General features: G+C 37.4%; 1 protein-coding gene across 1 annotated transcript; it reads right to left on the bottom strand.

Moving 5' to 3' along the window:
- Window positions 1-2,458: 2,458 nt before the first annotated feature.
- ADH4 (alcohol dehydrogenase 4 (class II), pi polypeptide) lies at window positions 2,459-22,189 on the bottom strand. The gene is made up of 9 exons (XM_030313390.1): window positions 22,090-22,189; window positions 20,429-20,530; window positions 19,235-19,376; window positions 17,719-17,806; window positions 15,130-15,361; window positions 10,968-11,228; window positions 7,094-7,229; window positions 6,232-6,370; window positions 2,459-3,244 (listed from the first exon to the last, which is right to left on the bottom strand). The coding sequence occupies exons 1-9, from the start codon at window positions 22,105-22,107 to the stop codon at window positions 3,220-3,222; spliced, it is 1,143 nt and encodes a 380-aa protein (XP_030169250.1). The 5' UTR covers window positions 22,108-22,189; the 3' UTR covers window positions 2,459-3,219.
- Between the last annotated feature and the right edge of the window lie 5,665 nt (window positions 22,190-27,854).

The following is a 27,854-nucleotide window of genomic DNA, read 5'->3' as shown; positions in this document are numbered from 1 at the left end:
TTCTCAACAAGATACTAGCAAATTGAATTTACCAGTATATAAAAAGAATTATTCACCATGATCAATTGGGATTCATTCCTGGGCTGCAGGGCTGGTTCAACATTCACAAATCAATCATTGTGATACATCGCATTAAAACAAGAAAAGATAAGAACCATATGATCCTGTCAATTGATGCAGAAAAAGCATTTGACAAAATTCAGCATCCTTTCTTAATAAAAACCCTCGAGAGAGTCAGGATAGAAGGAACATACTTAAACATCATAAGAGCCATTTATGAAAAGCCCACAGCTAATATCCTCCTCAATGGGGAAAAACTGAGAGCTTTCCCCCTGAGATCAGGAACACGAAAGGGATGACCACTCTCACCACTGTTGTTTAACATAGTGTTGGAAGTTCTAGCATCAGCAATCAGACAACAAAAGGAAATCAAAGGCATCAAAATTGACAAAGATGAAGTCAAGCTTTCACTTTTTGCAGATGACATGATACTATACATGGAAAACCTGACAGATTCCATGAAAAGTCTGCTAGAACTGATACATGAATTCAGCAAAGTCACAGGATACAAAATTAATGTACAGAAATCAGTTGCATTCTTATACACTAATAAGCAACAGAAAGACAAATAAAGAAAATGATCCCATTCACAATTGCACTGAGAATCATAAAATACCTAGGAATAAACCTAACCAAATATGTAAAAGATCAGTATGCTGAAAACTATAGAAAGCTTATGAAGGAAATTGAAGAAGACACAAATAAATGGAAAAACACTCCATGCTCATGGATTGGAAGAATAAATATTGTTAAAATGTCAATACTACCCAAAGCTATCTACACATTCAATGCAATCCCTGTCAAAATTGCACTAGCATTTTTCTCGAGGCTAGAACAAGCAATCCTAAAATTCATATGGAACCACAAAAGGCCCTGAATAGCCAAAGTAATTTTGAAGAAGAAGACCAAAGCAGGAGGCATTGCAATCCCAGACTTTAGCCTCTACTACAAAGCTGTAATCACCATGACAGCATGGTATTGGCACAAAAACAGACACATAGACCAATGGAATAGAATAGAGAACCCAGAATTGGACCCACAAACGTATGGCCAACTAATCTTTGACAAAGCAGGAAAGAATATCCAATGAAAAAAAATACAGTCTCTTTAACAAATGGTTCTGGGAGAGCTGGACAGCAACATGCAGAAAAATGAAACTAGACCACTTTCTTACACCATTCACAAAAATAAACTCAAAATGGATAAAGGACCTGAATGTGAGACAGAAAACCATCAAAACCCTAGGGGAGAAAGCAGGAAAAAACCTCTCTGACCTCAGCCACAGCAATTTCTTACTTGACACATCTCCAAAGGCAAGGGAATTAAAAGCAAAAATGAATTACTGGGACCTTATGAAGATAAAAAGCTTATGCACTGCGAAGGAAACAATCAACAAAACTAAAAGGCAACCAACGGAATGGGAAAAGATATTTGCAAATGACATATGGGATAAAGGGCTAGTCTCCAGAATCTATAAAGAACGCACCAAACTCCACACCCGAAAAACAAATAATCCAGTGAAGAAATGGGCAGAAAACATGAATAGACAGTTCTCTAAAGAAGACATAGATGGCCAGCAGGCACATGAAAAGATGCTTAACGTCGCTCCTCATCAGGGAAATACAAATCAAAACCACACTCAGATATCACCTCACGCCAGTCAGAGTGGCCAAAATGAACAAATCAGGAGACTATAGATGCTTGTGAGGATGTGGAGTAATGGGAACCCTCTTGCACTGTTGGTGGGAATGCAAATTGGTGCAGCCACTCTGGAAAACAGTGTGGAGGTTCCTCAAAAAATTAAAAATAGACCTACCCTATGACTCCGCAATAGCACTGCTAGGAATTTACCCAAGGGATACAGAAGTACTGATGCATAGGGGTGCTTGTACCTCAATGTTTATAGCAGCACTTTCAACAATAGCCAAATTATGGAAAGGGGCTAAATGTCCATCAACTGATGAAAGGATCAAGAAATTGTGGTTTATATACACAATGGAATACTACATGGCAATGAGAAAGAATGAAATATGGCCTTTTATAGCAACGTGGATGGAACTGGAGAGTGTGATGCTAAGTGAAATAAGCCATACAGAGAAAGACAGACACCATATGTTTTCACTCTTATGTGGATCCTGAGAAACTTAACAGAAGACTATGGGGGACGGGAAGGACAAAAAAAAAGTTAGGGAGGGAGCCAAACCATAAGAGACTCTTCAAAACTGAGAATAAACTGACAGTTGATGGGGGGTGGGAAGGAGGGGAAAGTGGGTGATGGACATTGAGGAGGGCACCTTTTGGGATGAGCACTGGGTGTTGTATGGAAACCAATTTGACAATAAATTTCATATTAAAAAAATACTTAGTGCAAATTACAGATCATTAAACTCTAAAGCTCTAGATATTATATGTTTAATGATTATCAAAGATGAAAAGGGCATTTAATACAGATGGAAATTTGAGAGTGTACATGTGTTTTTGCTTTTTAAAAATCTTCATTTTAATATATCTATATTCATTTATATAGCTTCTGATATCCCACTATTGTGATTATAGTTCAGAGTGATAAAGTAGGACTAAGAGAAAAGAAATTAACAGATGTTAAAAAGGAAATTATTTAGTAGTTTATTAAAGAAGATTAGCTTGTAGCTTATTGAAACCCAGAAATTATGTGACAGCAATTTATATATATAACATATTTCAATGATGTATGTACCTTATGTATATGTATATAATAGTAATTTTTTCTAGTAAAAATTCTTTGATTATGGAAAATTTTAAACATATACAAAAGTACAGAGAACAGTATAATGAAACTTTGTATATTTATCACCCAACCTTAAAAATTATAATCATGTAGCCAATCTGGCTTTACTTCTTACCCTTCATTCCCCATTCCCACCTCTCCAGAATGAGTTTTAAGCAATTCTCATCATATAATTCTATTCATAAACACATCAGTTATCATAGTTGCTAAATAGGAAATATTAATGCATTTTATGGATACAAATGCCGTAAATATAACTATTTGATATTGAGATGTTAATTGTAAATAGTTGTTTAAATTCATGGCAATTCTTGGCTCATCGTTACAGGATATAAATTAACCAGACAGGTGCAGATTCAGTCAGATAGGATTCCAGTTTGTTCTTCGTGTCTTCAAAAGGTCAGGACTATTCGAATGCTGTTAATAATAATAAAACAATAGTCAGCATAGTTTTTATGGTAAATGTAACTAAAACCCACAAATAATTTCTGTATTTTCATCTCAGCATTTGGTTTTAATCTTTCTTTATAGACATCTACTTTGCTAAGCCTAATTGCTTTTATCTTGTCATCCTCTCTCATTCGTGGAATGAATAATACCTTGCAAATGGTGCTAGTAAGCTGGGAAAAGTTCGGAACTCTCACCTGACCCTGGATGAGGTCCATGCTACCGCATGGTAAGGTTGTAGTGAGGTTTCTGTGTTGGAATAGTCACTGCTTGTTGTGTTGGAGTGATGCTTTCTGAAAACCTAAATATTCTAAATCCTGGGTAATTCCTTCAACATGTAGAAGCAAAGAAGGAGATAATCCTTGGGGACCGAGAATTCCTTATGTTGGACCTTACTGCTGGAACTGTGGAAGCCCTGGCATTAGCAGTTTGCCATGCATAAATGTTTTCTTCACCCAGGGACTAGAGCTACATCTGTCTACCTGTGGAAGGAGAACCTCTGTGTCCTTTTACCAGGAGTCAAGGTCATTGCACCTTAAAAGACCAACTGGGCGTTGCGTTCCCTCTGCTTTCTTACTGCTATGTAGTTGGTATGGTAGGAGGGCCTATCCTCAGTTGTGCTTCCTACACCCACGTGGTAAGTGCCATCCTCTGTTTTCTCCATTGTCATCTTTCCATCTGTGTGGGCAGGAATGTGGTCTTCTCAGTGAGCTAGAGGCCAAGTAGGAAGCGTCATTCAAGTATCTACCCCTCAGCCTTTCATTCTACCACTGATTACTAGGCCTACTTTAAGAGTACAGGGGACTTGCCCAGCTATTAATAAAGTAAATCACCATTTTCCATTTGGCTGCCACTTAGCAACTCCCTATGGGTATATTCCGTGACTGAAAACTCTAGGGGAAAAGGGGCAATGGTGGAGGAGCTATGAGTTTTAGGTTCTAAGGCTCCAAACTCCAACCAAACTCCTTACTTAAGGACCACTCTTTATGGGGATACTGAGATTGTGTGAGATATTGCAGAGTTTATACACTAAGTTACTTTGTGTAGCCTAAGTAATTTTTTGTTTTTATTGAACTTCTTTTTGATATATTGCAACTAATATGTTTGCAGATTAGACAGTTCATGTCAGTAGAAATAATTTCTCAGGTTTCTTTCCCAGGAAGTAGCTTGGGTCCTCACACCATACACCTGTTTTCTTCTGCAACGTTTATTTTCTCCTTCAAACTCATGTCACTTAACTATAGGTCCTCCCTCCCCCCCTTCCCATTTTGTGATGTCTTCTCAGGTGCTTTTTTGTCCTGCATCTCCTCTATGAAAGAGTGGTCCTGGTGTTTTTGCCTATTGTTTCTATTGACCAAGGTTGTGCCTGATCATTTGAACCAAAATCATTGATCCTAGTCTCTCCTGCTCCCTAGCTGCTACAGATCCCCCAGTTGGGACATTTCTATAACTTAGTTCTCAGGGTCTATGCCAATGTCAATGCCAAGATAGCTAAAATTGTGGGTCAGAGACAGTGGACAAAGCATGAGGATAAGAGTTAGGGCATGCTTTAAGTTTCTTTAAGTGAGCCACTCACTGCTCACATATCCATGGTTTTCACTTGGTTCTGATAATGAAGGGCCTAGAGTGGGCATCTTTTGTTAATTGCAGAACATAATGATGCCAGACCCAGGGCTATATTGCACCAGAATGACCCGACATTATACTATGGAAACCTTTCTTACTAGGGAGCAGCCCCAACTGAGTTAACAATGGTTTTTGAAAGGGAAAATCTGTGTCAGTTTGTATCACCACTCTATGTTAAAATAGTGTATGGGAGTATACATTATGGGAATAGAGCAGGAAGCTTTTCTTTTCCCAGATGGCCACTATTTAATCTTTTAAGCACATCTAGTATGTGTGATGTTGTGGAAAGTGTCAGAAAACAAAGGGCTAGTATCTAAAATCTATAAAGAGCTCACCAAACTCCACACCCGAAAAACAAATAACCCAGTGAAGAAATGGGCAGAAAACATGAATAGACACTTCTCTAAAGAAGACGTCCAGATGGCCAACAGTCACATGAAAAGATGTTCAGCGTCGCTCCTTATCAGGGAAATACAAATCAAAACCACACTCAGGTATCACCTCACGCCAGTCAGAGTGGCCAAAATGAACACATCAGGAGACTATAGATGCTGGAGAGGATGTGGAGAAACGGGAACCCTCTTGCACTGTTGGTGGGAATGCAAATTGGTGCAGCCGCTCTGGAAAGCAGTGTGGAGGTTCCTCAGAAAATTAAAAATAGACCTACCCTATGACCCAGCAATAGCACTGCTAGGAATTTACCCAAGGGATACAGGAGTACTGATGCATAGGGGCACTTGTACCCCAATGTTCATAGCAGCACTCTCAACAATAGCCAAATTATGGAAAGAGCCTAAATGTCCATCAACTGATGAAAGGATAAAGAAATTGTGGTATATATACACAATGGAATACTACGTGGCAATGAGAAAAAATGAAATATGGCCTTTTGTAGCAACGTGGATGGAACTGGAGAGTGTAATGCTAAGTGAAATAAGCCATACAGAGAAAGACAGATACCATATGGTTTCACTCTTATGTGGATCCTGAGAAACTTAACAGGAACCCATGGGGGAGGGGAAGGAAAAAAAAAAAAAAAAGAGGTTAGAGTGGGAGAGAGCCAAAGCATAAGAGACTGTTAAAAACTGAGAACAAACTGAGGGTTGATGGGGGGTGGGAGGGAGGGGAGGGTGGGTGATGGGTATTGAGGAGGGCACCTTTTGGGATGAGCACTGGGTGTTGTATGGAAACCAATTTGTCAATAAATTTCATATATATAAAAAAAAAAAAAAGAAAGTGTCAGAAAAGACAAACTGATTGGTTCTTAACATGAAGTAAAGAGTCATCGTAAAGGTTTTTTGAACCACTTATCCCTCTGTTTGTTAACTTACCTTTTGCCTTGGTTCATTAGGTCAAATGCCTCATTGATTTTGTCAAAAGGCAGGGTATGGGTCACCAATATATCCAGATCAAATATCTTATTCTTGTAGTCAGTAACCAGCTTTGGAATAGAATCAATGCTTTTCCAACCTGTAATTTGGCCAGAATGCCACGTAAAGACATGGTTTTTGACAAGAAGTGGTTTAATCAGTTTGTTGAGTGAATGAAATTGCCAAGCCAGATTTGGGTTGCTTCAAATAGATTATCCCTCCCATCTTTGATTTTCTATACTTTTATTGATTTTTTTTTTTTTTTAATTTTTTTCAACGTTTTTATTTATTTTTGGGACAGAGAGAGACAGAGCATGAACGGGGGAGGGGCAGAGAGAGAGGGAGACAGAATCGGAAACAGGCTCCAGGCTCTGAGCCATCAGCCCAGAGCCCGACGCGGGGCTCGAACTCCCGGACCGCGAGATCGTGACCTGGCTGAAGTCGGACGCTTAACCGACTGCGCCACCCAGGCGCCCCTATACTTTTATTGATTTAAAAGTTTTTCTTAACAAGGAATGTTAAGATTAGTTTCTATTTCTAGATAAGGAATTATCTCAGTTTTGTCGAAGTTTACCTTTTGTTCCTCTTGTGTTGGTTAATTTTAATGCAAAATGAACTTAACTTTACAAATTGTAGTTATCCATTTATACAAATTCTGTTTATTCTCAAATAATTGCTAGAATAGCTTTTATGCAGTCTCTAGATATGTTATTAGGCACTCGATATTTAAACAATATATTTTTTCCTTTCCATTCAATATTTTCATTATAAGAATTTGAGTACTACTATGGAGATAATTAAAAGAGGGAAAAAAAAAACTGACCACCAAAGCATGTTCCATTTATGGTACGGCCCATTATGAGCTCCACTGGAGATATAGTCAATCCTCTAATTTCAGAGTCTACCCCGATGAAAGTACATGTTCCCCAACCTGCTGTTGTACAGTCCAGGGCTGCTCTCTGGAAGGTCAAAAAAAAGATTAGTTGAGTAAGTAGAAAACGTAGAACATGAACCCTAGTGTAGGTATGCACAATGCTTTAGGGAAAACGTATGCAACTCTGCATATAAGATAAGATTATTCAAGCTAAAATGATCATAGTATTGTTGATTGATACTTGGGGTGCCACTGTTCTGTTTCAGATAGAACATTCATTAAAATTTTGAGCGTTACCCAAAAAGATATTGAAAAGAAACAATATATTATTTTGTTTAATACCATAGTTATGGTGAACTGGAATGCGTATCATTGCCTGTCAAGAAAAGTAAACATGTGAAGTTAGGAAAGAACTCTAGAAGGTATTATAAACTCTTACCAAGTTTTCAGTGATCTGTTGTGGATATGTAGTAAAACATTTGCAGTTCTACATGCATAAAAACAATCTTTGAAGTCATGAAGAGAGGAATGAATAAGTATTTATTAGAGCCCAGGAAATGAGGTACACACCATAAACTTAGTAGATCCCAAAGTAAGATAATTAAAAAGTGCTACTTAAAACAGAGGACAAAACAGTTTCAACAGAATCTGACACTGGCTGCTGGTCATAAAACATTTCATCTCCTTCCCTACATTATTTAGCTCTCACAGTTAGGTAGAGTTATGTAACTAATTCTGGGTCATTGGCTATGGGCAGAAGTGATGTGTGTTATTTCATAGGCGAAACAGAACCTGCCAGCTCTTCCTTCTCCTGCTGTAACAACCAAGATGATCTTGTGGTGAGATTGTGAAGCTACAAATTTGAACTTGACTGAGCCTTGATTGCTGGCTGAATAACTACATGGAAGACAGTGGCCCAGGGGAGTTGCTTTGATATTCCCATGAGAGAGAGTTATGTTAACCTACTGCAAGTTTGGGGTTAAAAATGCCAAGGATTGAAAACATAAAGAAGTTTGAGAAAGGTATAAATTTGTGGGTGGCCATTCCATAAGAAGCCATATGGTAACTAGATGAACATTTACAATCCTTTGAGACTAATCTTAAGAAAAGTGTAAACTTTATTTTATATCCCTTGCCATAGTCAGTGCTCAACTTAATTCTGACCTGTTGGGGCAATTTTTACTTTCACAAAAGTCCCAATAGGAAGAACAGCTTTTTTCATCACTGATCACTGTGTGAAAGAAACAGTTTAAAGTACAGTAAATTCTCCCCCTCTCTCCATGTCTTACGAGTGATGGAAAATGCAATGACCTAGAACTTTTAGAATGTGTTTTGAAATTTTTATTTGACTACATATTTATTCTTTTGAGAATTCATAACATTTCTAAATAGCAACTCTTCTACTGTGTGGACTTTTTATTGGGAGGAAATACTTTTGTTTATGCTGTATGGAGAGATCTATGGAGAGGGGAAAATCCATAGGCACTATTTGTTACCTGAAGGTAGCTATTTACATTGACTCTTACTTACTATTTTATTAAAAAAAATTTTTTTCCCTGTTTGCCTTTTCTACGTTTCTGGAGCTTTGCTCCAAGCAAAGAATTAATTTCCCTAATGATGACTTAAGTAAAAATGAGCATTATATGCAGGTTTATTTAGAAGTCTCTGAGAGGTTTTGATGAGAATTACTTTTACTTTTCAAAACTTTATAATATTGTTAATTATTGTAACTTTCTGATTATTCTGTTGGGTTCTTAAGGCTGCTTTAGAGCACTAGTGGTCATTGAATTCAAGTTCACACCCATTGCTGGAATCTCCTCTACAACCAAGACATTTAGCTTTCCTTAGTAATGGAAACTTGGTGGATGGGTAGGTAGCTGATGTTTTGTGATTAAATAAATCCATCATTTATTTGGGTTCTCTGGTATAATTCTATTCCATAATTTAAAATAATAATAAAACCTGTCAAGTTTTAGTTCAGATGGTTCTCAACTTGAGTAATGTAAAAAATATTGGTATCTGGGCCTTAGACTCTTGAGACTATCCTGGAGTATGGTCCATTCATTGGTATTAAACAATGACAATAACAACTCCCCACGCGTTTCTAAAGTGTAGCCGGTGTTGAGAATCTCTATACTAGAAAGATAAAATCAATAGGCTGAATTTCAATGTTTGTAAAAAGTTTGAGCTATGGAAAGTGGAAGAATATTGTGGCACAATGCAAGTTGCAGATGCCAAGGACAACGTCTGAAGCATTGAACACAGGGGAGCACGTGCAGGATAAGGAGCCTTAATGCACGAATTTTCAGTAATAGCTGATATTTATTGAGTACTTATTACCTACCAGACCCTCCTTTAAGCAGTTACATTATCAATGAAGGCATTCTGAGAGGAGAGACCGAGGTAGGGAGCCTGATGCTCTCAGCACCTCTTCCCCATCTCCATTCTCTTCTGGGAAATGCATCAGTAGGGTAAGAACCAAGGGGAAGAACTGTTCAAAGCCTGCCACTGGGAGGCTGAAGTACAGAATTGTATTGTTTAAAAATTTTTTTTTTGTAAAAATCATTTTAAGAGAAAGAGAGGGAGAGAGAGAGAGCACATGTGTGTGTGTGAGTGGGAGACGGGCAGAGAGAGGGAGAGAGAGAATCCCAAGCAGGCTCCACACTGCTTTATTTTGAGTTTGGCCAGTGCCGAGTCCAATGTGGGTTGAAACTCACATGAGAGTGAGAAACTCTCAATTGGACCCGGAGTCCAATGTGGGGTTGAAACTCACATGAGTCATGAGATCATGACCTGGGCTAAAATCAAGAGTTGGGTGCTTAACTGACTGAGCCACCCAGGTGTCCCCAGAATTCTATTTTTTTTTATCATCTCCCTAGAGGAGGGTTTGGGAGCCATGTTGAATGAAGTCATAATTAAAAGGGCATAGTGTCATAGCTACTCCACAGATCTCACTCACGAAAAACACTCCATGGCAGATAGTTGGCGAATTTTTTTGTCATCTCATAAAACAAAACAAAACTCTGCTTAGTGTATTTGCACAAACGGGTATGAAGTGAACATTCACTGGAAGATGAGGCTGGGCATTCTGGCAGGCTAACTTCTCCATGTGTTGTCTGTGTGGTTGATTTACCCCACTTTCTCAAGTAGAATAGACAGGGCTGGCTTTGTGGGCCTGCAGCCAATGCAGTCGTTCAGGGCCCTGTGCCTAGAAGGGCCTGCAAATTATGTAGCTCGTCTTGAGAGAAGAAATCTGAATGATACAGAATTGTTTAGGAAAAAAAGATCTACTTTTTAATTTTGCAGTGTGTGTGTGTGCGTGTAATATATTGAAAATTTCACATATATGATTTGGATCTAATTGTGCAGCTCATTTACTGAAATCTGATGGACAGAACTCGATTGCTTGTAAATTGCTAACCTCTCTCTTCTCTGATTTTAGCTGGGAGTGGATACTTCCAGCTGTTAGGGGTGACACGTGTCCTTCTGTCCCCTTCCCTTCTCTAAATCTGCCTTTTCTGTTGTTTCTTTGTCATTTCTCATAGGCAGAATTATTTTAAAATTTTCATTTCTAAGTTTTTTCTTAACTTTTTGCTGAATTTCATGTGGAAGAATATACAAAAATATTAATCTATTAAGTAATACTTGTAATTAAATATTAATACATGCAATCTAATAGCTAATATTTTCTATATAAATATATAATATATACATATATGTATATAAAGTATACAAAGTAACTATATTGATACACACATTGCCAATGTTTATTAATGTTAATAAATAATAATTTATTATATACTATCATTAAAAATATACATACCATGGCTTCAGGTCCACCTGCACAATCAAGGGCAAAATCCACCCCTCCTTTGGTCATTTCAATGATGACCTCCTGGATGGGTTTATGTAGGTTTCTAGGATTGAGGCAGTCAGTGGCTCCGAGGGCTTTGGCCTTTGTAAACTTCTCGCTGTTGATGTCAATAGCTATAATTCTGGAAGCTCCTGCTACTTTACAACCCATTATAGCAGAAAGACCAACACCTCCTAGGCCAAAGATGGCACAAGTAGAACCAGGGGTGACCTGCAGGCAGGACAATTTATAAATTAACTTTTTAAAAAATTTATTTTTTAATTTTTTTAGAGAGAGTGCATGAGCTGGGAGAGGGGACAGAGAGAGAGAGAATGAATCCTAAGCAGGCTCCACACTCAGGATGGAGGCCAGTGAGGGGACTTGATCCTACGACTGTGAGATCATGACCTGAGCTGAAATCAAGAGTCAGACGCTCAGCTGACTGAGCCACCCAGGCACCCCTAAGTTAACTGTTAATGGAAGTGAACTTAACTTTTTTTTAAATGGAGAGAGTGAGGTGGGGGCAGGAACATATAAATAAAAGACTGTCTATCATAAAACTAAATGATACAGCCAATAGGGGAAATCTGCCAATATAAAAATGGATTACTCACTGGCTAAATTTGGAGAATCATTTGAATGCCATTAGAATGATCAGCTAATAGTAAGGAATAAGCCCAAGTGAAAATAATCCTCTTGTTTTCCTGTTCCCTTTTAGTGTTGTCAGCACAAAAATTTAAAACCCACACATTTTAAAGGGTTTATTATTTTCCTTTTTAAATAGATCATAAATAATTTATATTTTTAATGGGCCTTATTTGGTTGTATTAGTGTTATAGTCGGTTTTGAATGAGCACTAATGTTTCTCTAAGTGTGAATTAACTCACATCCCAAATCACCAATTAATTTGAAAGGCATGAAATACAAATTTCTTTTGGTTTTCCATATTTCCTTTTTGTTTTTTCTATATTGCATAATTTATGATCTACCTTGATTTGTTGATTTTGTATTTGTGTGCGTGTTTCTTCAAAAGACTGTAAGTTCTTTGAACTCATATTATCTTTCACATTGCTATTAAGAGTGTTCTATGTGTTGGGTCTTTAATAAATGTTCATTGCATCGAATGAAATAGAAACTGAATATACAAGATGATAAGGAAAGTTGCTGTATCTGGATTATGTTATTCTGTAGAGTGGTATAGTGGCAAAAAAAATACTACACAGATGCTTAATTAATATTTTCTAATGATGATGGGAAACTGTTAGAATTAAAGCATAAACAAAAGGGAAAGAGGAATCTGCCCAAGGGAAGTACTGATATATTCTAAATTGGAAACCAAACTATTAAGGAATAGAGAGAATGTATATCTCTTACTTTAATTTATGCATGATATTAGGCAGGCATACAGTGTTTGACTTTTGCTACTCAGGGGTAAATAAAATATATTTTTTACAAATATTCATAATGTTCTCTATACACAGTGTGATGTTTACAATGTTGTGGCACATGTTTAGTATATATCCAAATATATCTCCTTAAAGACTGTGTTTAAAAGTTTACCTCTAAGAGTCATTGAAAGTAGAAATGCATCTTCCTTATTGAGGCAATGTTATACACAGCTTCCAACAGTATAAATTGAATACACTATATTACTTGTGTTAAACAACTAGACTGCTGCGTGTAAAAGTGCCCTTGATTATGGTCCTGGGGGGAGTGGTCACTATAAACTACCCCGCCACAATTTGAAAATAGAATAATTCATAGTGGATGATTATCTATTTGCAGACAACACGGTTAAAAGACATTTTCATGCTTCCAAAGATCTCTGTGAAACGTGATTAATTTGGCAGTAAAGGATACAAGCTGATTAAAAAGAATTAGGACTGCTGGTAATGCTGGGTGCCAGTCTCCCACTAATTATACAAAGTTGTGTCATCGCTTTTCTTCCCAGAAGGAAATTAAACTTTATTAAAACTCTTGCCTTTTGGCTAGAATTAATGATATTTCACTTCCCTTAACTTGTTCCTATCAGATTCATTTCTCTTCTCTAAGCATCCTATGAGGTGGTTTAGGTGTTCCTCAACCGCGAGAACAGGTCCTGGAAATTTGGATTGGATTTAAAAGAAAATTGTAGCTGAATCTCTAGTGTTCATATCCCTGAAGAAAGACTAGAGTAGTAGAAGGTGACAGTCTTCATGGAGTCCAGACAGGAGAGAGTGGCCCAAAGAGCAATAATTCTGACAATACTAGGTACAGGAGAGTATGCCTTGACTGCCAAGGTTACACCTGCTTTTAACTTCCCTCAATTAACCCCCTTCCTCCAGGAGCCTTCAGAATGTAGTCTGACTTCACATATGATTTTTAATTTTTATTAATGAATGAATGAATAAATGAATGAATTTTTGGAGGGAGATAATACAGTGATAGCCAAAAGTAGCATTCCTGTCTGCTTGGTTGACATAATTCTCAGTGAAAAGTCTTCTCTTCATATTCTGCCTACTAGATCACCCTGTTATTTTGGTTAGGCTGAGTTTATTTCCTTGACACTCTAACACCTCTAGGTAACCTGACAAAAAGGACTATTTGGATTGCAAAGCTGAAAACCAAGCCTTATCAAGATTTTTAGGGGTTGGGCACCTGGGTGTCTCAGTCGTTAAACATCTGACTTCCGCTCAGGTCATAATCTCAAGATTTGTGAGTTTGAGCCCCACATTGGGTGAGCTGGAGCCCCGTATTAGGTGAGCATGAGCCCCACTTTGGGTGAGCCTTGATTCTCTCTTTCTCGCTACCCCCCCACCCCCCCACCGCTCCTCGTGGGGCTGCCCCTTGAGGATTCTCTCTCTCTCTCTGCCCCTCACTAACTTGCGCTTTCTCTCTCTCTTTCTTTCTTAAGAAAAAAAAAAAAAAGATTTTTAAGCGTTGCACTTGAATCTGGCTTTATTCACTCATTCATTCATTGAAAAATTATTAAGCTCCTACTCTGTGCTAGGCATAGGGCCTAGAGTGATTGTTCACATCACAATGAACAAGAGAGAGTTGTTGCCCTCAAGGAGTAAATAGTCTAATAGGGAGAAGAAATAAATGAGAAATTTCTCCATAGTGTGATAGGAAGGAAGACAGGGATAAGCACAGATACTTTTGGGAAAACTGGAAGGAATACCCAATGCATGCCCAAGAAGCTGAAGGGTTTCTGATAGGAGGTGGGAAAAAAATGGAGTCAGCCAGAAGAGGTAGGGGAGCTTTCCAGGCACTGTTGTTGGGAGCTGGGTGTGGAAAGCCCAGGAGACACGGTGATTAGAGCCTGGAGACTGAAGGTCAGGCCCGGGGGAACAGTGAGCCTGCAAAGGGAGAATTAGGGAGAATCACTAGCTCACTGAGGGAAAAGGGGAGTAATGAAAGGGGAATGAAATCTTCAGATTTGTTGTTTAAAAAGACCACTCTGGTTGCACTTTGCAGTTTGAACTCAAGGGATGAAGAGTGATGTCAAGGAGGTTTAAATAAAGGGGTTGTTTGAGGCATCCAAATGATAGTGACATCTCTCCAGTCTCTCATTAAAGTTTTGTGAAAGCTTCTAAATTCTAACATGGGATCCCAGGGATGCATCTTGCCACCATCGGGGCTGTCACTTGAGACATTCCCTTGGAGCCACAAATGGGCACGATGAGAAGCAGAGGTGAATTACCACAGTCTGAGGGAGAGAAATCTGCAGGGTCAAGGAGAAAGCAGAGGTGGCTATATGGAGATCGCTGGGAGTTTCTGTAGTTTCTGTTGCCTCTTGACTGGATCTGCTGTCCCAGGATGAACATTGCTATTTAGGGGACATATTTGAGCATGCTGTATTTAAGGCAGGGATGGTCTATAAAGTAGCATATCAGTATAGAGACAAGAAAGTAACCTCATCCAGGTGCTAACTATATGCCAGCTGCTGGGCTAGATATCTTATGTATGTAATATGATTTAATTATCCCCATAACTATTTGTAGGAAATATTAGTGTAGAGAGGTTAAAGAACTTGCCTACAGTCACAGAGGTAATAAATTACAGAGCTAGGACTTGAAGGTAACCAGCTGATTTATCACGCTATTTCCTAGTAAGTTCTATTTTATGCAACCTGGTGATTAAACACTTTTACCTTGGCAGTGTTGATTGCAGCTCCATAGCCAGTTGAAAACCCACATCCTAACAGACAAACTCTCTCTAAATTTGCATCATCATCAATTTTGGCAAGATTAATATCTGACACGACGGTGTACTGAGTGAAGGTGCTGGTTCCCATGAAATGGTAAATTGGTTTTCCTTTGCAGGTAAACCTGCTGGTTTTGTCTTGCATTAGTTCTTGATCAACAATAGGATTTTTGACTAGACTAGAAAATTACAAAAAAAAAAAAAAAAGACACAAAAAAGAGAATGTAAATGGACCTCTGATTACATTCCTGAAAAAATTCCTGGGCATTACATGTTTATTACGACAATTTTATGAGAGAAAAATTGAGAAAATGACTTGAGACTTTTCACATAAATATAATCAGAAGTAGTTTAAAGATGATAAACTTTAAAAAAAAATTTTTTTTTTCAACGTTTATTTATTTTTGGGACAGAGAGAGACAGAGCATGAACGGGGGAGGGGCAGAGAGAGAGGGAGACACAGAATCGGAAACAGGCTCCGGGCTCTGAGCCATCAGCCCAGAGCCTGACGCGGGGCTCGAACTCACGGACCGCGAGATCGTGACCTGGCTGAAGTCGGACGCTTAACCGACTGCGCCACCCAGGCGCCCCAAAGATGATAAACTTTTTATTGAATACTCTTTATGGGCCAGAAACTCTCTTAGGAGTTTACATGTATTAATTCTTAAAAAAATTGTAATGGAAAACTCAACTATATATGAAAGTAGAAAGTCTAGGTTGTTGCATATCTGTGCAACCATATCCCAGCTTCTGTAGTTATCAACTCATGGCTGATGTTCTGTCATCTATTACCTGCCACCCCTACCAGCACCCACTCTCCCTCATGGGACTATTTTGAATTAAACCCCAGACATTACTATTTCATCTGTAAATATTTTAGTATGTGTCTCAAAAAGATAGATTCTTTGGGGTACCTGGGTATCTTAGTCAGTTAAGCATCCAACTTCTGCTCAGGTCATGATCTCGCGGCTCATGAGTTTGAGCCCCAGATCGGGCTCTTTGCTGTCAGCTCGGAGCCTGGAGCCTCCTAAAGATTCTGTGTCTCCTTCTCTGTGCCCCCTACCTCCCATCTCTCTCTCAAAAAATAAATACACATTAAAAAACAAAGAGATTCTTTTAGGTTGACATATTGCATTTGGTTGATATGTCTGTTAAGTCTCTCTTACTTTATAGATGCTCACTTCTCTCCTTATTTTTTTCTTTACAATTTGTTGAAGAAACAGTCATTTGTTCTGTAGAGTTTTTCTCATTCTGGATTTTTCTGATTACATTCCTGTAATTAGGTTTAACATGTTTCTCCATGCTTGTATTTCCTCTAAACTAGTGTTTTCAATCTAACTGATTGTTTTAATTTGGTTTTATATTTTTGTAGGAATATTTCAAAGGCAGTGTTGTGTATTTTCATCTGGAGGCACATAATACTTTATTATCTCTCTTTTTGTGATGTTAGAAAGAACTTATGGTCATTGCCAAAATCCATTATTTCATTAAGAGTTCGCAAAAAGGTGTATTAATTCTTTAAATATCTACCACAACCCTGTAAAATAAGCATTATTATCATTCCCATTTTATAGACAAGGAAATTGAGTAATAGTGATTAGATGTAAGAGTAGTATAATTTTAGCTTCCAAAATAACTAGCTTCAATTAGTATTAAGGACAAATAGATTTTTCTGTAGTCTCATTAAAGAATAAGGTGATAAAGGGTTTGGACTCTGGAGTCCAACTGCTTATGTTCAAAATCTAGTTCTTTTTTTTAAAAAAATGTTTAATGTTTGTTTATTTCTGAGAGAGAGAGAGCGAGACAGAGTGTGAGTGGAGGAGGGGCAGAGAGAGAGAGGGAGACAGAATCTGAAGCAGGCTCCAGGCTCTGAGCTGTCAGCACAGAGCCTGACATGGGGCTCGAACTCACGAATCATGAAACCATAACCTGAGCCAAAGTCAGACACTCAACCAACTGATCCACTCAGGCACCCCTCAAAATCTAGTTCTAAGACTTTTATCTGTGTGGCCTTGGAATAAATTACTGAGCCTCATTTCATCCCTCTCTCTTCTGTGGAAATAGCTACTATTTTGATTTCGGCATTTATCATTCCAATAGTGTATTTATACTTTTACTACATGCATATGTAACCATAAATTATACTGTCTATGGTATTGTTTTGTATATGATATCTTACTAAATATATTTGTCAGCAACTTGCTTCTTTCCCTTAACATTATGTGAGATTATTCTCTGTTGTTGTATGTAGATCAAGTTTAGCCCTTTTCATTGTTATATAGTATTCCATTGTGTTACTACATAGCACTTTGTTAATCCGTTCTCTTATTGGTGGGCATTGGGCTATTTTTAATTGCTGTTATAAATAATGTTGTAGTGAACATTCTAGCATGTTTCTTTGGGTAATTTTGCAATAGTTTCTTGTATACACCAAGGACTAGAATTGGTGGATAGAAACTTCATCTACGTATTGCCAGTGTACTTCCCCAAATACGTATACCAATTCATATTCTTACTAATAGTGTATAGAGCTTACCTGAGTTTTGTACAGAAATTTGTGAGTGGACTCAGACAGAACTTGCATTTTCCACATTGAGCCATGTAGAGTGGAATTACTTTGTCACCTGGAAAGAAAGGCCATATGTTGGATGGTGCCTAAGATACAGCTTATAAATAGTTTCTACCAGATGTATCAGTGGAAAACACCATTCTTTATGGTATATATATGTTCAGCAGAAAGTATAGATGGCTACAATATTTTGTTGCTCTACAAGATTCCCCAAGTATTGAATATACTGTATTTTTAAAATTTTTAAAAATATTTATTTATTAATTTAATTTAATTTATTTTGCTGCTGGGCGCTTGGGGAACAAATCTGCATTGATACCACTAGCTGCAGAGTCCTGTCTGAGGCTATGCTGTCACTGAAACTCTCTGCATCATGACTATTACTTTTTTTTCTTAACATTTCTAAACATCTTGTATGGAGTAGAGCATCCTTATTAAAGGTGGACAACAACAGGCAGGATATGGAGATTAAACTTTACATCATTGCCATGTTTCACCATTTAGTTCACTTCAAATTCTATATTTTTCTATTTTTTTACTCAAATACAACTTACTTATGGCTTCTTTCCTCTGATGATCACAGCCCAATAATGATAATTAACATTTTTTCAACATTTAGTATGTGCTAGGCATCCTTCTGTTTACCCATATTATCTCATTTACTTCTCAGAACTGTCCTTTGAGATGGGTACCTTTTCTCTCCACTTTAGAAAACAGAAATCTGAGCTGTGTCACAAAAAAGTGACTTCACTGGTGGAGGTCACACAGCCAGTAAGTGGCAGAGCTAGGACTACATTGGCCAGAGCACTTCATGGATGCAAAGCTTATGGGAGCAATTTGTTTCTCTGATCTTGTTTGGAATGGAATCTAATATACTCCTATGTTTGGAGCATTCTCATTAAAGGAGGAAAGAATGATACAGTTCATCCCACTTGACAAGTGAGTATTACAGAGCCCATATTCCAGTATTTTGTGAATGTTATAAAATGGGAAGTAAAAAATTTCAGCCCATTGGCATGTTCCATTCACATATTATTTTTATGTTACAAAGTTTCAAAAAGGCACATAAGCTAATACTGACATATATAATATTTCTCACTTAGGCTGACTGTATATCCTCATTCTTTAAATTCTTTGTAATATTCAATTGGTTCTCTGTTTTATTTAGAGGAGGTTGTTATAAATTTTCTTTTGTGCCCCACTTTCTGGGTTGCTTCACAGGACCGTTTCTCAGTGCTACATGTGAATAAAGTGACCATATTATCCAGATTTTATCAGTTCTGATTTCAAATATTCTGCCCCATTGTTATCTGTGATAGATAAGGTATTTTAGTTTGTCTTTGGAAAAGATGGTTCCCATATATAAATAGAGACCAATATAATATACATCCCCTATATATAAATAGCATGCAAAAGCCAAGATTGTATCAGTCCCTGAAATATCCTGACATTTCCATTTAACTGGAATCAGGAAAAGACGTACCTGGTTTGAAACTGGTCACTCCTGGCCCAACACTTTCCACAATTCCTGCGCCCTCATGGCCAAGGATCACTGGGAAGAGGGCCTCTTTAAATTTAGGATTGATCGGATGGGCGTCAGTATGGCACAGGGCAGTGGCGATTATCTGCAAGGCAATCACAGACTTGAGTCCTGTTTCTGTCATTATGTCATTAGGGTTAGGATAATTTTAGGCCCAATGTCACCTTGACACTTTACAACATTCCTAGAGCTCAATAAAAGAGTTACATTTTGAGGGGGGGCACAATTAAAAATATCAGCATATATTCTTTTCCTCTAAATAACAAACCTTTGTTTTCTAACTTTCACTGTCACTGGAGAGTCATACAAAGAGATAGAATTGGCAATTACTGCCTCCAGGAGAGGAGAAATCAAAGGTAGTAGGGAAAATTAAACAAAATCTTCTAGGCAGAGGTAGTGGAGGGAACACAGGTTTCTAGGGCTGGCGCAAATTTTGTTGAAACTACATGAAAGGAAACAGAGGTAATAAAATCTTTATAGTTAAAAGAGGTATCAGATAAAGGAATGTCTCAATAGCTAACATATCCCTTACTATTCAAGATTCTCTTGACAAGGATGTCTTATTCATCCTCATGTATAAACCCATACTGTGGTAGTCCTCAGGAGAAGTGTATAAGCCGGGCCAGCTGGGGGGAAATGGAGAAGTTTTGCCAGCTTTCAGTCTGTGGTCTCTGCTCAGTGCAGTGTCTTTTCCCTGCTGACCCACGCCTGTCCCTCCTCTGGGCATTTTAGACCCTCATACTGCCCTGGACAGCACTTCAGGTCTTCCTTCTACCTTGTGTTGAACCAAATTTTCTATCTTTCTTTTAATATCACTTTGTAATACAGCAAAAGAAAGAAAGCAAAAAGAAAACCTAACTAATTCTAATCTCAAGTGAATTCCTTTGTCTGATTCTCAGGGCTAATGGTTAATGTAAAGATAGTTGAATTAAATTTTAAACCTGTTATTAATAACAACTGATATTTAATAATTTACCCCTCCTGGGATAATTCCTGTTTCTATCTGGACCTAAAAATGAAATTCTGCTACAGGTGACACTCCAGGTGCTCTCGGTCATGCCACATAGGCTTGACCCGAAGAAGCCAAACCTGCACTGAGTGTCTTCTCTGTATTATATAGGAAAAGTCTCCACTTACCTGGACGCGAACTTCATGAGCCTTGGGAGGAGCTACCTCGACCTCTTCTATGCAGAGGGGCTTGCCTGCTTCCCAGGCAATAGCTGCTTTGCATTTAATAACCTGAGAAAGAGGGATAGATGGGGAAAGACAGGGAGATTAATTGTGTAATTAATATGTAACTATATAAGATGTAATTAATTAATATTATATTTAAAAATTTAAATATATGTAACATTGAAAGAAGGTGGAGGGGAGCCTGGGTGGCTCAGTTGGTTAAGCATCCGGCTCTTGTTTTCAGCTCAGGTCATGATCCCAGGGTTGTGAGTTCGAGCTTTGTGTGGGTCTCTGCACTGACAGTGTGGAGACTGCTTGGGATTCTCTCTCTCCCTCCCTCCCCTGCTCACTCTCTCTCAAAATAAATAAATAAACTTAAAAAAAAAAGACATAAAGTGGAAGGAAACAAATCTATAATCTTTGTTTCTAATGCTATTATTATTTTTTTTTTAAAATTTTTTTTTCAACGTTTATTTATTTTTGGGACAGAGAGAGACAGAGCATGAAGGGGGGAGGGGCAGAGAGAGAGGGAGACACAGAATCGGAAACAGGCTCCAGGCTCCAAGCCATCAGCCCAGAGCCTGACGCGGGGCTCGAACTCCCGGACCGCGAGATCGTGACCTGGCTGAAGTCGGACGCTTAACTGACTGCGCCACCCAGGCGCCCCCTAATGCTATTATTTTTGCTTTTGGTATGCTTTTCCCAGTCTTTGACCACACAAATACATAATTTTTGATAGCTGTTTTGCAATTTTGAACATCTATATATATACATATATATGTATATATGTATATGTATATATATATATATATATACATATGTGAATCATATGTATATGTGTGTGTGTGTGTGTGTGTGTGTGTGTGTGTATATATAGTGTGTGTGTGTGTGTGTGTGTATATATATATATATATATATATATATATTTAAGTTTATTTTTTGGGAGAGAGAGAGCACGTGTGAATGGGGGAGAGACAGAGAGAGAGGGAGAGGAAAAATCCCAAGCAGGTTCCACACTGCCAGTGCAGAGCCCCATGTGGGGTTGATCCCACAAACCATGAAATCATGACGTGAGCCGAAATCGAGAGTCAGTTACCCAACCGACTGATCTACCCAGTCACCCCTTGAGTTTATGTTTTTGAATATCATTAGTCTTATTGCACATACAACATAAATTATAGAAAGTTTCAAAGTACAAATAAGAACAAAAGAAACAAATCTACCTATAATTTCATCGCTCATTTTATGATTTTGAGGTAAATTTTTTCAGTATTCCTAAATGGGATCATATTTTATATAACATTTTGTAATTATTTTTCTACTTATTAATATACTATAAATATTTTCTATATTTTTCTCTAGCTTTTTTTCTAACAAATGCAAATTGTATTTTGTTGTTACAGCATAGTTACTCAAATCTGTCTGTTTTTTGCCTTTGTAAATAATATTTAATTGACTACTCTTGTAGTAAGCATTTTGGCACATCCTCAGTAATTTCCTTAAATTTCTAGCAGTTCACTTAAATCCTTTTAAAATGCTGCTTTCTGAGAGTAATTCTGAAGGAAGCTTCTCTTAGCAAAATAATAAAAAGACAAACAAGAATAAGAAATAGTGTATTTGCTTACTTTGCCCTTGGTGCCCATTTTTCTCTGGCAAACTAGCCTTGGAAGTTTCTTTCTCACTTAAGAATCTCTTCCACTTCTATCCAGGGTGCTCAATGTCCTATAATGATCTGTCTGAATAAATACCATTCCTGCCCTGTTATTCTCCAATCACTTTCCTCTTTTGCTGCTGTGATACATAGCTCTGCCCATTTCTCATGTGATTTGTACTCTCATATTTTAGCTGCCAACTGCATTGCTCCCAGCTCTTATTTGAAGAAGGTTTTTGTTTACTTTTTTCCTTTTATTGCATAATATAAGATAGTAGAGAAAAGTTCATTAAGATTATACAGATGCATTAACACATAAAGGATATTTCTACTGCCCCAGAATCCTTCCTGTACCCAGGCTTCTCCTTTATAAGCCTTGTAATCATTCCCTTGCATTTTTAAAAAAATTTTAATGTTTATTTTCAAGAGAGAGACAGCATGTGAGTGGGGGAGGGACAGAGAGAGAAGGAGACACAGAATCTGAAGCAGGCTCCAGGCTCTGAGCTGATAGCTGATGTGGGGCTTGACCTCATGAACTGTGAGATCATGACCTGAGCCAAAGTCAGACACTTAACCGACTGAGCCACCCAGGTGCCCCAATTTCCTTGCATTTCTTTATGTTTTATGGTTCTCTCTGTAGTATAGTTTCGTTTTAGCTGTTAAAATCTTTATATGACATGTGATAATTGTTCCTGGAAACAAAGGTACAGTGAAATTGTATTAATTGTACCAGATGTGTCTATTTAGTAGGTTAAGGGTTTAGAATCAGTCTAAATTAAAGATAATTTTGTATTGATCAGTAAGAAAACAAAAAAACCACAAAAAAACAAACAAGAAAACATTTATATGAATGGAATCACAGTATATGTATTATTATTTTTTTTAATTTAAATTCAAGTTAGTCAACCTATAGTGTAATTTTAGCTTTAGGAGTAGAACCCAGTGATTCGTCTCTTACATACAACACCCAATGCTCATCCCCAAAAGTGACCTCCTTAATTCACATCACTCATTAAGCCATCCCCCCACCCACCTCTCCTCCAGTAACTCTTGGTTTGTTCTCTGTATTTAAGAGTCTCTTATGGTTTGCCTCCCTTTCTGTTTTTATCTTGTTTTTCCTTTCCTACAGTATATGTATTCTTTTCTGTCTTTTTTTCCTCTCAACTCCATGTTTGTGAGATTTATACACATTGGGCTATTTCATTATCATTCACTTTCCTTTTTGCTTTTTTTTTTTCCTTATAATTTGATTAATCATTGGTTGCATAAAAATTCTTTTAATGTATTGTTGTATATGTGCTTAAGTTTCCTTGGGGAAAATTTAGGATTAATATGCAGCCAGTACACACTATTAAGGTGATGCCAAATGTTAAAATAGAGAAATTTTTGTTCCAGTTGGTAGAAAACCACTGCTCCAAATTCCTAAATTTCCTTTTAACTCTGTTGTAGCCCTAAGGAGCCCTGTTTAGTCACTGCTGAGGAGCTACTCTCATGCCCCTCCAGATGTGTGAGCCCATCACCCAGCCCCCAAAGGTTCTGGGGTGTGTGTAGTAATCTTTGGACCCCGGTAGGCAAATACCTACTGCTCATGTGACACCCTGGAGCTGTTGACCTATCGTGCTGTAGGCCAGAACTCCCCTGAAGTCTCACTTGCTTGGCTGTTTGTGGGAAATGGAATGCTCCATATTGGCTGTTAAGTATTTTGACTAGGAGTGGAATTGCTGGGTCTTCAACTTTGATAGACAAAGTCAAAGAGTTTTACAAAGTGCATGTATAAGCAGCAATGAATCAGAGTTCCCATTGCTTCATATCCTTGCCTGTGCTTGGAATTGTTGGGACTTTAAAACTTTTGATAGCCTGTGGGTGTGAATGGTATATATTGTGTTTTAAATTTGTATTTCTCTGATTATTAATGACAATAATAAGCACCAGTGGTGTACCAGAGCCAGCTCATACTGATTTCTGGTCTGTTTATTCTATTAACTACTGAGAGATATTTAAAAGTTATTATTATGGGGGCACCTGGGTGGCTCAGTTGGTTAAGCATCTGACTTCGGTTCAAGTGATGATCTTGTGGTTCATGGGTTCAAGCCCTGTGTCGGGCTCTGTGCTGACAGCTCAGAGCCTAGAACCTCCGTTGGATTCTGTGTCTTTCTCTCTCTCTCTGCCCCTCCCTTGCTTGCACTCTCTCTCTTAAAAATAAACATTGAAAAATTTTTAAAGTTATTATTATGAATTTGTTCATTTCTTATAGTTATTTTCTTTTCACTTTACATATTTTGAGGCTTAATATTCGTGCATGTAAGTGTTCTGTGTTCTATGTGTTTTAAAAGGTTTAACAAGATATTTTACCATCTTTGTCAGTATTTTTAAAAATCTATGTCATTTCTTTTAATAGCTCCATAGTTTTCCAGTATCTCCTACAGACTTTAATATTTTATTGATTATTTAAGTTGTCCTATTACACTTTGTGGAAGTATAATTTGTGCTTCTTGTTTCCACTTTCTTACTACCCACATTTCCTTCCTAACTTACCTGGTTTCCATCTTTATATTATAATTGAAACTTGAAAGTTGTTAGTAGCCTCATTAAAAAAAAATGGCCTTAGAAATTCCTTTGTAGCGTAAAAATTTCTGGCCTTTCTTTTCATATTTTTATGACTTTTTCCCCTTTACTCCAAGCTGTAGACAAGAGTTTCTGTTTGCTCCTAGACCTATTTTAACAATGTTTACATTCACACAACAACCTTATTCTCATTTACAACTCCAGATGCCTTTCTTGGACTTCCCTATGGCACTAGCATCTCCATTCTTTTCTTTACTGTTCTGAAACCTCCCTTGACCTTTCTCTCTATATTGTTTACAAGTTCTGTATATTCTACCTGCCTTTCATTTCCTTCTTTCCATTTTTATTATTATACTGTAGATAAGCTTATTACTGCTTTAAAAAAATGTTTTTTTAATTGCAGTATAGTTGACATACAATTAGTTTCAGGTACACAGCATAGTGATTCAACATTTGTATGCTATGAGGTGCTCACCACAATTAGTGGAGTTACCATCTGTCACCATACAAAGTTATTACAATATTTTTCACAGTATCCCCTATGCTAAACTTTACATCCCCATGACATTTTTTTTTATAACTTGAAATTTATACCTCTTAATCTCCTTCACCTATTTTGCCTATCCACTCATTCCCCCCTTCCTCTGGCAATCACATTTGTTCTTTGTATTTATGAGTCTTTTTCTGTTTTGTTTGTTCATTTGTTTTGTTTTGTGGATTCTGTGTTAATTGAAATCATAGGTATTTGTCTTTCTCTTTTTTTTACTTACCATAATACTTTCCAGGCCCATCCATTTTGTCACAAATGGCAAGATTTCATTCCTTTTTATGGCCAAATAATATTCCATTGTGTATATATACCACATTTTATTTATGTATTTTTTCAAGGTATATCTCTCCATTTATTCTGTGTTAAATTTTTTTTTGTTTTAGGAGTGAAAATTAGTGATCAGTCAGTTAATATAACATCCAGTGCTCATTACAAGTGCCCTACTTAATAATCATTACCCATTTTTAGCCCATCCCCTGCCCACCTCCCCTCCCTCAACCCTCAGTTTGCTCTCTATAGTTAAGAGACCCTTATGGTTTTTTTCCCTCTCTCTTTTTACCTCCTTTCCCTATGTTCATCTGCTTTGTTTCTTAAATTCCACGTATGAGTAAAATCATATGGTATTTGTCTCTCTCTGACTTGTTTCACTTAGCATAATGCACTCTAGTTCCATCTGCGTCATTGTAAATGGCAAGACTTCATTGTTTTTGATGACTGAATGATGTTCCATTGTGTATATATACCACATCTTTCTTATCCATTTATCATTCAATAGACATTTGGGCTCTTTCCATAATTTGGCCGTTGTTGGTAATGCTGCTATAAACATTGGGGTACATGTGCCTCTTCTAATCAGTATTTTTGTATTCTTTGTGTTAATACCTAGTAGTGCAATTGCTAGAACTAGGATAGTTCTATTTATAACTTTTTGAGGGAACTTCACATTGTTTTCTAGAGCGGCTGCACCAATTTACATCCTACCAACAGTGTAAGAGAGTTCCCCTTTCTCTGCATCCTCACCAACATCTGTTGTTTCCTGTGTTGTTAGTTTTAGCCATTCTGACAGTTGTGAGGTGATATCTCATTGTAGTTTTGATTTGTATTTCCCTGATGATGAGTGATGTTGAGCATCTTTTGATGTGTCTGTTAGTCATCTGGATGTCTTTTTTGGAAAAATGTCTACTCATGTCTTCTTCCCATTTCTTAACTGCATTCTTTGTTTTTTGGGTGTTGAGTTTGATAAGTTCTTTATAGATTTTGGGTACTAACCTTTTATCTGATATGTCATTTGCAAATTTCTTCTCCCATTCCACAAGTTGTCTTTTACTTTTGTTGATTGTTTCCTTTGCTGTGCAGAAACTTTTTGTCTTGATGAAGTCTCAATAGCTAATTTTTGCTTTTGTTTTCCTTGCCTCAGGAAGTGTGTCTAGTAAGAAGTTGCTGCAGCCAAGGTCAAAGAGGTTGCTGCCTGTGTTCTTCTCCAGGATTTTTATGATTTCCTGTCTCACATTGAGGTCTTTCATCCATTTTGAATTTATTTTTGTGTATGGTGTAAGAAAGTGGGCCAGTTTCATTCTTTTGTATGTTGCTGTTCAGTTTTCCCAGCACCATTTGTTGAAGAGACTGTCTTTTTTCCATTGGATATTCTTTCCAGCTTTGTTGAAGATGAGTTCACCATATAGTTGTGGGTCCATCTTTCGGTTTTCTATTCTGTTCCATTGATCTATGTGTCTGTTTTTGTGCCAGTACCATATTGTCATGACTACAGCTTTGTAATATAGCTTGAAGTCCAGAATTGTGATGCCTCCAGCTTTGCTTTTCTTTTTCAACATTACTTTGGGTATTCGGGGTCTTTTCTGGTTCCACACAAATTTTAGAATTGTTTGTTCTAGCTCTGTGAAAAATGCTGGTATTATTTTGATAGGGATTGCATTAAATGTGTAGATTGTTTTGGGTAGTGTTAGCATTTTAACAATATTTGTTCTTCCAATCCGTGAACGTGGATTATTTTTCCATTTATTTTGTCTTCTTCAATTTCTGTTGTAAGTATTCTATAGTTTTCAGAATATAGATCTTTTACCTCTTTGGTTAGGTTTACTTCTAGGTATCTTATGGTTTTGGTGCAGTTGTAAATGGGATCGATTCCTTAATTTCTCTTTCTGCTGCTTCATTATTGGTGTGTAGAAATGCAACAGATTTCTGTATGTTGATTTTGTATCCTGTGACTTTCCTGAATTTGTGTATCAGTTCTAGCAATTTTTTCGTGGAGTCTTTAGGGATTTCTACATAGAGTATCATGCCATCTGTGAATAGTGAAGGTTTGACTTCTTCCGCACAGATTTGGATGTCTTTTATTTCTTTTTGTGGTGTGATTGCTGATGTTAGGACTTCTAGTACTATGTTAAATAATAATGGTGAGAGCGGACATCCCTGTCTTGTTCCTGACCTTAGGGGAGAGGCTCTCAGTTTTTCCACCTTTAGGATGTAGCTGTGGGTCTTTGTATATGGCCTTTGTGATGTTGAGGTATGTTCCCTCTATGCCTACTTTGTTGAGTGTTTTTATCAAGAATGGACACTGTACTTTGTCAGATGCTTTTTGTGCATCTATTGAGAGGATCATATGG

The sequence above is a fragment of the Lynx canadensis genome, chromosome B1 (assembly GCF_007474595.2).
Source record: "Lynx canadensis isolate LIC74 chromosome B1, mLynCan4.pri.v2, whole genome shotgun sequence".
NCBI classification, from domain to species: Eukaryota; Metazoa; Chordata; class Mammalia; order Carnivora; family Felidae; genus Lynx; species Lynx canadensis.
Note: the sequence above shows the minus strand (reverse complement) of the source record. Positions and strands in the feature narration are given on the sequence as shown.